Source organism: Myotis lucifugus, unplaced genomic scaffold (assembly GCF_000147115.1).
Source record: "Myotis lucifugus unplaced genomic scaffold, Myoluc2.0 scaffold_2775, whole genome shotgun sequence".
Taxonomy (NCBI): Eukaryota; Metazoa; Chordata; class Mammalia; order Chiroptera; family Vespertilionidae; genus Myotis; species Myotis lucifugus.
In genome coordinates this window covers 7,706-19,758 of record NW_005873823.1, presented here as the reverse complement: position 1 = coordinate 19,758, position 12,053 = coordinate 7,706, and the positions used below count along the sequence as shown (strand labels likewise).

The 12,053-nt window shown below is 45.8% G+C and overlaps 1 protein-coding gene across 1 annotated transcript; it reads right to left on the bottom strand.

Moving 5' to 3' along the window:
- Positions 1-9,706: 9,706 nt before the first annotated feature.
- On the bottom strand, positions 9,707-10,758 carry LOC102420863 (N-formyl peptide receptor 2-like). Its single transcript, XM_014450589.2, is given in 2 exon segments — positions 9,707-9,909; positions 9,912-10,758. Coding segments are annotated over 2 exon segments (1,050 nt in total).
- Between the last annotated feature and the right edge of the window lie 1,295 nt (positions 10,759-12,053).

The window sequence follows — 12,053 nt, the reverse complement described above, 5'->3', positions numbered from 1 at the left end:
CTGGATGGCTATAGGGAATGAATAAAGAAGGAGGGCTCTTTTGTTTGTTTGTTTGTTGTTAATTCTCACCCGAGGAAATTTTTCTATTGATTTTTAGAGAGAGTGGAAAGGAGGGAGAGGGGAGAGACAGAGAAACATCAATGTGAGAGAGACATTGATTGGTTGGCCCCCACACATGCAATGGAATCTGCAACCCAGGTATGTGCCTTTGATGAGGAATTGAACCCATGACTCTTCTGTTGACGGGCCGATGATCTAGCCATGGAGCCACAGTGGCCAGGGCAGGAGGACTCTTTATGAATCCCACATTTTTTAAATATATATTTTATGATTTTTTTTTACAGAGAGGAAGGGAGAGGGAGGGAAAGTTAGAAACATCGATGAGAGAGAAACATTGATCAGCTGCCTCCTGCACACCCCCTACTGAGGATGTGCCCACAACCAAGGTACATGCCCTTGACCGGAATCGAACCTGGGACCCTTCAGTCCTCAGGCCGACGCTCTATCCACTGAGCAAAATTGGTCAGGGCATGAATCCCACATTTCTTGATTGCGGTTCCAGTTATTATTAGTACATAATAAGCCACTCAAAAACATAGTTATGTAAAACAACTGTGTAGGGAGAAACTCAGTTCTTCCCCACTGTGTGTGTGTGTAAATATTGGGGCACAGGCATCTATATGTACACAACAACCATTTTATTGGGTTAATAAATTGTGTAGGCTGCAAATTAGAACAAGGCACAGAAGAGATGCTTGTTTCTAGCCAAAGACCCAAAGGTTTGGGGGTGACTTGAAGCGGACCGACTAGAGTCATCTCAGGCTCCTTCATTCACGAGTCTGTGCCTCAGTGGGAATGACTCAAACATTTAGCGAGGCTGGGACTGGGATGACCCACACAAGGCCTCTGAAGCATGGCGGCCTCGGGGTAACCAGAGTTCTTGCACGATGGCTGCCTTCCTGCAGAATGATTATTCCAGGAGAGCCAGTAGAAGCTTCATGACCTTTTCTGACCTAGCCTCGGTATTCATGCGGCATCATCCCTACCTCATTCCATTGGTCAAAGTAGTCCCAACCCCACCCAGACTCAAGGAGAGAGGGAAGAGGCCCTAGCTCTCAGTGGGAGAAGTGCCAAAGGATTTTGTGGCCATTTTCTTTAAAATCACCACACTGTTGTAATTTGATAGATTTGAGGGCCATCACGGAGATGGAATTTCATGAGGAGAAGCAGAATGTTAGTTTTCTAGGGCTGTCATAACAAAGTACCACAGACTGTGTTGCTTAAACAAAAGTTAATTCTCACAGCTCTGAAGGCTGCAAGTTTGAGATTAGGGTGTCAACAGGGTTGGTTTCTTCTGAGGACTCTTCGTGGCTTGTAGATGGTCATCTTCTTCCTGTGTGGTCACATGGTTGTCCCTTTATGGGTATCTGTGTCCTAATCTCTTCTTACCAGGACACCAGTCAGATTGGATCTGATCCCATCCTAATGACTTTATTTTTTTTATTTTTATTTTTTTAATTAAATCTTTATTGTTCAGATTACATTTGTTCCTCTTCCCCCCCCCCAACTCCCCTCCTCCCAGTTCCCACCCCACCCTCCGCCCTCACTCCCCACCCACTGTCCTCATCCATAGGTGCACGATTTTTGTCCAGTCTCTTCCCGCATCTCCCACTCCCCTTTCCCCCCCAAGAATAGTCAGTCCATTCCCATTCTGTGTCCCTGATTCATTATAATCACCAGTTCATTCTGTACATCAGATTATTTATCACTTGATTCTTAGATTCACTTGTTGATAGATGCATGTTTGTTGTTCACAATTTGTATCTTTACCTTTTTCTTCTTCCTCTTCTTAAAGGATACCTTTCAGTCTTTCATGTAATACTGGTTTAGTGGTGATGAACTCCTTTAGCTTTTCCTTATCTGTGAAGCTCTTTATCTGACCTTCAATTCTGAATGATAGCTTTGCTGGATAAAGTAATCTTGGTTGTAGGTTCTTGGTATTCAGCACTTTGAATATTTCTTGCCATTCCCTTCTGGCCTGCAAAGTTTCTATTGAGAAATCAGCTGACAGTCGTATGGGTATTCCCTTGTAGGTAATTGAGTCTCTTTCTCTTGCTGCTTTTAAGATTCTCTCTTTGTCTTTTGCTCTTGGCATTTTAATGATGATGTGTCTTGGTGTGGTCCTCTTTGGATTCCTTTTGTTTGGGGTTCTCTGCGCTTCTTGAACCTGTAAGTCCATTTCTTTCACCAGGTGGGGGAAGTTTTCTGCCATTATTTCTTGAAATAGGTTTTCAATATCTTGCTGTCTCTCATCTTCTGGCACCCCTATTATTCTGATATTAGTGCGCTTGAAGCTGTCCCAGAGGCTCCTTACACTATCTTCACACTTTCGGATTCTTTTTTCATTTTGCTTTTCCAGTTGGGTGTTTTTTGTCGAATCTTTGGTTTGATTCTTGTGCTCCTCTGGTCTGCTATTGGGTATAATATTCTTTATTTCAGTCCGTGTATGCTTACTTTCTAATTTCTTTATCGTAGCATCGAGGGTCTCATTAGTTTTCGTGAGGCTCTGCTCAAGTTTATAGCAAGCCCTCAAAATTGCGATTCTTAGCTCCATATCCTCCATTTCTGTCATGTTTTTTTGTCTCCGCATCTTTTATGCTTTCTTGGTGCACCCCCTTGTGGTCTTTGTGCGCAGTCTTGTTCTAGCCAAGCCTTAATTGTTGTAGTTAACACTAGAGGGATTTGACCACCAGGCCGACTGGCTGTAGGAATCAGCTGTGTGGAAAACGTCTGTCTTCTGGGGAGGCGCTAATCCAGCCTTTGCCTGAGGCTATCCGGCAAATGGCTCTGTGCAGGGCTTGGGCGGGGCGGGCTCAGCAGGGCGGGCGGAGGGAGCGGTTATGGCTGCTCTCAGTCCCGTTCCCAGAGCTCTGCTTCTCAGAACCCCAGCAACCGCTGCAAACCTCAGAGAGAAAGCTGCCCTCTCGTTCCGACTGATGCCAGACAATCCTGCTTCTCCTGTTTGAGTCTGAGTCCCTAGAGACTCGCCGGGATCTGGAGCTCAGAGTCTGAGACTCCCTCCTGATTGAAAACGACAACCACGCCCTCAGCCACCAGCCGGCTCCACGCTCACCTCCGTACCTTTGTATTTTCCACACGCCTGGTCCAGGCGCCTTTATTTTCCTTGCCCCAGTGCTGGAATCAGTGATTTCTCCAAGGTGTCCTAGGTTTTTAAGATGCAGAATTGTATTTAGAAACAACGTTCAGGGTGCTAGATATCCCCCTTGCTACTGAGGTCATTGCTTTTTAGGCTCAGTGGACAAAACTAGGAATCACACTCCTATATATCTCTGTGTATGTATATAACCATGAATCACACCGCTAATTCTCATTTAAATCCAATACCTTGGACTCATCCTAGTCTTCCCCCTCTCCATGTTGTTCCTCTATTCTCCAACAGTGTCAAGATCTTTCTCTCATTATTCTAAAAATATTTACTTGTTTTCTCAGCCCCTAGAATACACAGAAAGGAATTTTAGAGTAGCTAATCCATACTTTGTGAAAAACTTACTCACTAGAGTTAATTTTCATTTATAGTTATTTTTTCTCCCAAGTGTTGAGGTGCAGAGTTAAAATACAGTGTTGAAAAGTTACTTTGACATTTTCCAAAATCACTTTGGTGTGGTTATGAATAATATATAGTTAAATTAGTTATTTTATATTTATATTCTATTTTAGAAATTTTCTACCCATGCTTGTTTATATTTATTTTTGTATGCAAAACATTAGCATGGCTCCAGATGTCAAAACTATGCTGAAAGTTTTGTATAATTTTGTATACAAGTATTCAACAAAGAAATTCATGTGATTTTTTTTTTTTTTAGTTTATATACTTTCCATAAAAAAATTCATACTTTCTGATTGGTGTATCGAGATTCTTAGGATCTATACCGAGAAGTGGGATCACTGGGTCAAAAGGCAGTTTCATTTTTAACTTTTTGAGGAAATTCCATGCTGTTTTCCACATTGGCTGTACCAGTCTGCATTCCCACCAGCAGTGCACAAGGGTTCCCTTTTCTCCACATCCTTGCCAGCACTTGTTGTTTGTTGATTTATTGATAGTAGCTATTCTGACAGGTGTGAGGTGATACCTCATTGTAGTTTTAATTTACATTTCTCAGATAATTAGTGATGTTGAGCATTCTAATATATATAAAGAGCTAGGTGCTGTCACGACCAAACGGGCGACCAGTCACCATGAAGTGCTTGGAGCACCTCTCGGTCCCGCCACCTGCCCTAGCTCCTGAGCTACTCACCATGAGGGGGGATGGTGGTGGGGCGAGACTGGGGACTGTTGAGCAGCTGTGGCGGGCTGCTTTTCGGGATGGCCATGAGCTTAGTGGAGCAGTAACCTGGGCGGCAGTGAAGCAAGCAGTTGTGGGACGGGGGAGTTTCATGATGCGAAGTAGTCGCGGGGTGTGGGGAGCCTCTTGGAGCAGTGGTGGGGCGGGGGGAGTTTTGCAGAGCGTCCAGCGGCAAGCTTTGCAGGGCGGCAGCAAGCTTTGCGGAGCAGTAGAGGGGTGAGGGGAACCTTGCGGAGCAGTTGTGGGGTTCGGGGAGCAGTCGAGGGGCCGCGAGCATCACGGAGCATGCTGGGGCGGGGAGCTTCACATAGCGTCACAGGGTGGCAGAGGCCATGTGACGGAGGCCAGGCTAGGCCTAGGGACCCTAACCATGCACGATTTTGTGTGCGCTGGGCCTCTAGTCCTATCTAATAAAAGAGAAACATGGTAATTAGCCGTACCTCCGCTACCCTTCCCATTGGCTAATCAGGGCGATATGCAAATTAACTGCCAGCCAAGATGGTGGCCGGCAGCCAGGCAGCTGGAAGCTAACAGGAGGCTTGCTTGCTTCAGTGACTGAGGAAACCAACGTTCCCCGCCTGCCTTGCCGGCCTCTGAGCTTGCAGTTTGAAGCATTGTAACAAATATAGAAGCTAAACAAAACCCCAGAAACCTGCTTTCAGCAGGCCGGGATCTCAAAGCTGGAGTTGATACAGTGTTTCGATTATAGAACCCAAACAAACCAGATACTTGCTTTCAGCAGCAGAAGCCTCAGAGCTGGAGCCAGAGCTAAAGCTGGCCCAGAATAAAAAAGAAAAAGAAAAAAAGGAGCGGTTGGGAGCTTCAGTCACCCACCAGCCTGAAAACAGCCCTCAGCCCCTCACCCAGACTGGCCAGGCACCCCAGTGGGGACCCCCACCTTGATCCAGGACACCCTTCGGGCAAACCAGCCAGCCCCCACCCGTGCACCAGGCCTCTAACCTATATAGAAAAAGGATAATATGCCTCCCAGCACCAGGATCAGCGTGACAGGGAGCAGTGCCCAAACACACTGACCGCCCTGCGGCTCTGTGTGTGACAGGGGGCGGGGCCACAACCTCCCTATCCGCCCTGCTCTGTTCGTGACAGGGGAAGGCGCCCCAACCCCCTGATCAGCCCTGCTCTGTGCCTGATAGGGGGAGCTCCCCAACCCCCTGATCACCCTGCGGCTTTGTGTGTGACAGGGTGCGGCGCCCCAACCCCGCCCCCCCCCACAGGCCCTGCTCTGTGTGTGACGGGGTAGAGCCATAACCTCCCCATCAGCCCTGCCCTGAGTGTGACAGTGGCAGCACCCCAACCCCCTGATCGGCACTGCTCTGTGGGTGATAGAGGGCGGCGCACCAACTCCCTGATCCGCCCTGCTCTGTGTGTGACGGGGCGGTGCCCCAACTCCCCTATCGGCCCTACTCTGTGAGTGACAGGGGGGAGCTCCTCAACCCCCTGATGGGCCCTGCTCTGTGCATGACAGGGGGGAGCTCCCCAACCCCCTGATGGGCCCTGCTCTGTACGTGACAGGGGGGAGCTCCCCAACCCCCTGATGGGCCTTGCTCTGTGCATGACAGGGGGCAGCGCCCAACCCCCTGATTGGCCCTGCTCTGTGCGTGACAGGGGGGAGCTCCCCAACCCCCTGATGGGCCCTGCTCTGTGCGTGACAGGGTACGGAGCCCCAAACCCCCTGATGGGCCCTGCTCTGTGCGTGACAGGGGGCAGTGCCCCAACCCCCTGATTGGCCCTGCTCTGTGCATGACAGGGGGTGGCGCCGCAACCTCCCCATCGACCCTGCCTTGAGTGTGACAGGGGGCAGTGCCCCAACCCCCCAATCGGCCCTACCCTGAGCGTGACTGAGGGTGGCATTGCAACCTCCAATCCGCCCTGCTCTGTGCATGACAGGGGGCGGCGGCCCAACTCCCCAATCGGCCCTGCTCTGAGCCCGACCAGGGGCTGCACCTAGGGATTGGGCCTGCCCTCTGCCACCCGGGAGCAGCCCTAAGCCAGCAGGTCGTTATCTCCCGAGGGGTCCCAGACTGCGAGAGGGCACAGGCCGGGCTGAGGGACCCCCCTTCCCGCCCGAGTGCACAAATTTTTGTGCACCGGGCCTCTAGTATTTTCATATGTCTATTGGCCATCAGTATGTCCTCTTTGGAGAAGTGTCTATTTAGATCCTTTGCCCATTTTTTAATTGGATTGTTTGTATGTTTTTTGGTGTTGAGTTTTATAAGTTCTTTATATTTTTTTGGATATTAACCCCTTATCAGATGTATCATTGGCGAACCTAAGCCACATTTTAAAAATACTCCCCAAGCAATCCTGCTGGAGTGTTAGTTGTAGATGAACATGTGGGAAACAGGTACCTAGATGGTGTTTGGAGCTGGGTGAGGCCTGAGATGGGAATGTGAGGAAAAAATACCGTTGGCCAATCCACAGTGTCCCCATATTAGGAAACATTTGCACTTTACTTGGATTTTCTTGATCTAGTAGCAGTGGTAATTCTTAGGCTGGGATGAGACAACAGGAGAGATCTCCAGACTCGTCCTGTATGTTCTCAGCTGAAGGGGACTTCCTGGATTTAAAAAGTACAAAGCTTCTATTCAGAGGCACATAGAAATCACTCTGGGGTGGCTCACAGGGAAATTAATCAAGCATTCCTAGAGGCTCTCTCCCAATGAGGTCAGGAAGCTGAGGCTGAAGCAAGACTTCCATTTCCTTGCTTTGCATTTTAGCCACAAGGTGGAGCTCGGTTTCTGTTAAGTTTGTTTTCATTAGCCCTTGGACACAACGAAGCCAGTCAGCCAGGATTGTTTGCTAAGGCTGCCTTTGACCAGTCTGCTCTCTGTCCTAGTAAGTGCAATGTAGAGAATTGCAGTGTTGATATGAATGGGTTGCCTGCTTCAAGCAGCCTGAATCCAGAAGCTATGAAGCTCTCCTGGTATTAAGGAAAAAGGAGCTAAATTTGATGGAACTATTTTTTTTTTAATGTGGACTAGACCAAACCCAAGGGGAAAAGTGGATAAAAGATAAACATGAAGATCAATACATTTTTGTAAAAGAAACAACCATGTACCGCCAGCAAGTGAAGACATCAGTACTCCACAAGCCATCAGCCACAACCTGCTTTTCCTAATCACTTTTCCTCCTTCCTTCCACTTGTAACCACTATCTTGACTATTGTGGGGACCAATTCATCACTTTTCCTTTATAATTTTACTACATAGTGACATATCCCTAACCTGTATAGTGTAACTTTTAAAAAATATAAATGGAATTATGCTATCTATACGCTGTTGTGTCTTATTTTCTCAAGATGATATCTAAGATTCATTTGTATAGATGTAGGGTTTTTTTAATTTAAAAATGTATATTTTTATTGATTTCAGGGAGGAAGGGAGAGGAAGAGAGAAATAGAAACATCAGTGATGAGAGAATCATCAATTGGCTGCCACCTGCATGCCCCCTACTGGGAATTGAGCCCTCAACCTGGGCATGTGCCCTTGTGCCAGCAGTGGCAGCAGCAGAGATGTGATGGGGGCGTTGCCTTCCCCTGATCGCCAGGTTGCCTCCCATCCCTTAGGCTCTGGACTGTGAGAGGGGTCAGGCTGGGCTGAGGGACCCCCCCTCCAGTGCATGAATTTATGCACTGGGCCTCTAGTATAAATATTTTTTTTTGCCATATGTTAGGCATATATTTTACACAATAAAGGGCAATTTGTGAGTGATTATTTGAAGAAAGCAAGAAAAGAGGCTGAGTGCCATTATGGATTGATTTTATTTCAAAACACAGTCATCAGTCAACAGCCAGAGTACTTTATTTGAAATAGAAAGTCAAAATCTGAGGTGGTCTTAAAAATTTAAACAGAATGCGGATTTGTAAAAATTGTGGGCATGGGGATAAGAGTTCACTGGACATGGCTCAATTCATGACATGAGTGTAGAGGTAATTTTAATTGGACATCAAAGATTCTCACTTGACACCTGCATGATACTGTTTATTGTTTCATTAATTCAATAACTAAGTATTAAGTATCTATCACACATCAGACACTATATCACATATCAGACACTATTTTACACTTTGGTTATCATGATTCATTAGAGAACAGAACAGACCAGACCAGATCCCTGCCCTCAGAGAGCTTATACTGTCATTATGTAAAGGAGGCCATACCATTTCTGTAAATAGTTATACTGTTTCATGCCAATAAGTTTGATATTTTGTATGAAATGCTACATTTTTTGAAAGTCACAGCTGATTAAAACTGACAGGAATAGAAAAATCTGGAGATTCTAACCACTACTCAAGTAATAGAGCCTGTTATTAAAACCCTTCTCATAAAGAAAACCCCAAACCCAACTGGCTTCACTGGTAAATTTCTCTAAACATTTATAAAGATATAACACAAGAGAAAAGAATCAGGGAATCACTTCCCAGCTCTTTCCAGGAGGCCAGTATATGTTGGTGTAAAACCTGACACAGGCATTAGAGGAGAGCAAAAGAACAGACCAATCTTCACATAAACATAAATGCAGAATTCCAAACCAGTCAAGTAAGATTTATTAGAAATATATAAAATACATCATGAGCAAGTCTGGCTTATTCTAGGAATACAAGGCTACTTTAACATTCAGAAATGAATATAATCACTGAGCCAGCGTAGCTCAGTGGTTGAGCGTCAACCTATGAACCAGGAGGTTATGGTTTGATTCCCAGTCAGACCACAGGCCTGGGGTGTGGGCTCAGTTCCCAGTCAATGATTCTCTCTCATCATTGATCTTTCTGCCCCTCTCTCTCTCCCTTCCTCTCTGAAATCAATAAGAATATAATAAAAAATGAATATAATTTATTATGTAAATGAAAGGAAAAATATAATATGATCATCTTAACATATTCAGAAATGCATTTGATACAATGCAGTAGCGATTCATGATTTAAAAAGGAAGAAACTCTTATAAGCTGGGTATAGAAAAAGAATTCTGTAGTCTGATAAGAAATGCTTACAAAACAGCCATAGGAAACATCTTACTAAATGGTGAGGTACCAAAGTTGTCCCCTTAATATACTCTCTCATCTAAGCTTTATAGATTCCCCATCACTCTTTCTCTTCTCTACCCTTGTAATCTTTACCACCTCCACTAACCCCAGGGTATATGCTGTGGTGCCAAAGCCAAAAATGACAGAAATAATACCCGTAAGTCCATTTCTTCCGACCATTCTGAGGGCACCAAAGTAGTTGTCATGATGAGTGGCTCATTGTGGCCCAAGGTGATATGAAGGTGGAACCGGGATCAGGGTAGGAACAGGCAGAGCTTGAAAATGTCCCCCTGCCTCCTCACATTGCCTGTAACTCAGCCTCTGCAGGAGGGGAAGCAGATTTGATTGTTGTATCACTGGCTGGGGCTGAGTCCTCGGTCAGGGCCCTCTCCAGGCTGGCAGGCAGAGAGTGGATCAGTGTCTTTCGGAAGTCTTGGCCAATGAAGACATAGAGCATTGGGTTGAGGCAGCTGTTGAAGTAGGCCAAGGAACTCACTGGTTAAGCAGGATACCAAGGACTTTGTACTCACTCCCGAACAATATCTCTCTGAGCCAAACTGTGTGCAGAAGGGCAACCAGTTGAAAGGGGAACCAACAAACAAAGAAGGAAACCACAACAGCAGTGAGAACCCGTAAGGAACGGCTGGAATTAATCATGCCTTTTTTAGCGAGCTTGACAGCAATGAGCCCGTAGCAGATAGCGACGATGGACATTGGCATAGTGAAGCCAATGACAAACCGGATGACCCCTCTAGATCTCAGTATGAGGCCCCCCACCAGCAACCAACGGTATGAAAAGTTGTCATCTGTAAAGATGAAAGTACAGTACACATTCCCACTGTTATCACTTACTGTAGTCAAGAAGATGAAATTTTGCAAGGTAAAGACTAGTGCAAGAATCCAGGGTACAATGATCAGTTTTGTAGCCAGAGTTACAGTGCGGTGGTTCTGGGTCCAGACTGGGTGCAGGACACAAATACAGCGATCCAGAGCAATGAAAGCAATGAGGAAGACACTTCCAAACAAGTTAATGTCCACTACAATGTAAATTAACTTGCATAGGAACCAGCCAAAAGGCCATTGATTTTTCATGATAATTGACACCATGAGGAATGGTAGAGTGGCCAGGAAAGAGAAATCAGCTAAGGCCAGGTTCAGGTAACACAAGGTGGTGACTGTGCGTGCCATCCGGAATCCAGCCACCCAGATCACAAGCCCATTGCCCAGGATGCCGAGAACAAAGGTGATCCCTTGAATCACCAATGAGACAATCTGCACAGCAGTGTAGCCAGTAGACTCATGGAGCATCTCATTAGATCTATTCAGAGCGATGACGAAGTTGGTTTCCATCTTGCCCGCACCTGAAACATTTCAACAGTGGGAATTTATCAGCTGTGAAAACATCAGACCAACATCAACTTTCACTATAGCTTCCTCTCCAAATAAGATACCCACTCTACTGAACTTTGTAGCTAGTAACTATTAATTTGACAGACTCTTGGCTGTTCCTTTGGGAAAGGACAGTTCTCCATATTCCCATAATTATTAACATACATTCCACCTATAGGTTAATTACTTAATCAAGAGTGTTACAAGGCTTCTGTCCATCAGCAGAATCCTGAGCGGAGGGTGTATAAACAACAGAAAATCGATGGGAGGCATCTTGGGCACAGTGAGGGAGCACTACACTCAGAGCGAGTATGGTCACAGCTCTTCCACCCATGACTCAATGAATAGATGCTGGCAGGCTCTGCAACCTCTTCCAGCCTCAGGATCTCACAGACTCCCAGCTTCTATTCCTCTTCCTGTGAGAAACCTTGACCTACTGTGGTGGTCATCTCACCACAACTCCCCACACATGGCTCTTGAGGATTGCATTGGTGAATATGTTGTTAGACTTAGAGTGTGGTTTGAGTTTATAGCCGAAGAGGATCTTGAATAGTTACTGGTAATATGTAGTAATATGTTACATCCTGTGGCTTCTGTGCTAGAAGAGGTCAGAGAAGGGGGCCCTGCTCTACATTCAACCCTGTATTTTTTATTGTCTCTGTTTGATATGCAGCTCTTCTCCATTTGGGATGCAAAGAATTTTCACCTACTGTATAGCTTCAGTGTCTGTGACATAAAGAATATGAGATTAATAGATTTAGTTCATATTTGTGGGGGTTTTATTAGAGACCCGGCTTTATATTTAGTGGTGATCTAGTTACCTATGTAGGGATCTAGTTTGATCTTCATCAACTCTATATTGTCCATGGTTTCTAGTTTTCATAAGAATAAATTGATGTTCCGAGCAATTAGAAGACCTGTGGAAGTCACTTAGCAGGCAAGGGCTAGAGGAAGAACTTGAATCCAGCTTGATCTGTCTTCAAGTCCTTCCTCCACTGCACAGCTGTGACAGACATTGCTGGATTCTGTTCCAACATCTGTTCCCCCATTTTTCTTTGCTAACCAAACCCAATTTTGAAAACTTTTCAGGGAAGATGTCTCTCAATTTTGGGGGTGCCTATGTACATTTAATACTTGTAATAATATTGCACGACATCCATTTTGAGCCCTCTTCCCCAAGGGGAAACTGTGTCCCAAGGGTTTCAGCAGTTTGTTCACCATCACGAGCCCAGCCAGTCAATATACAACCAGCTTTG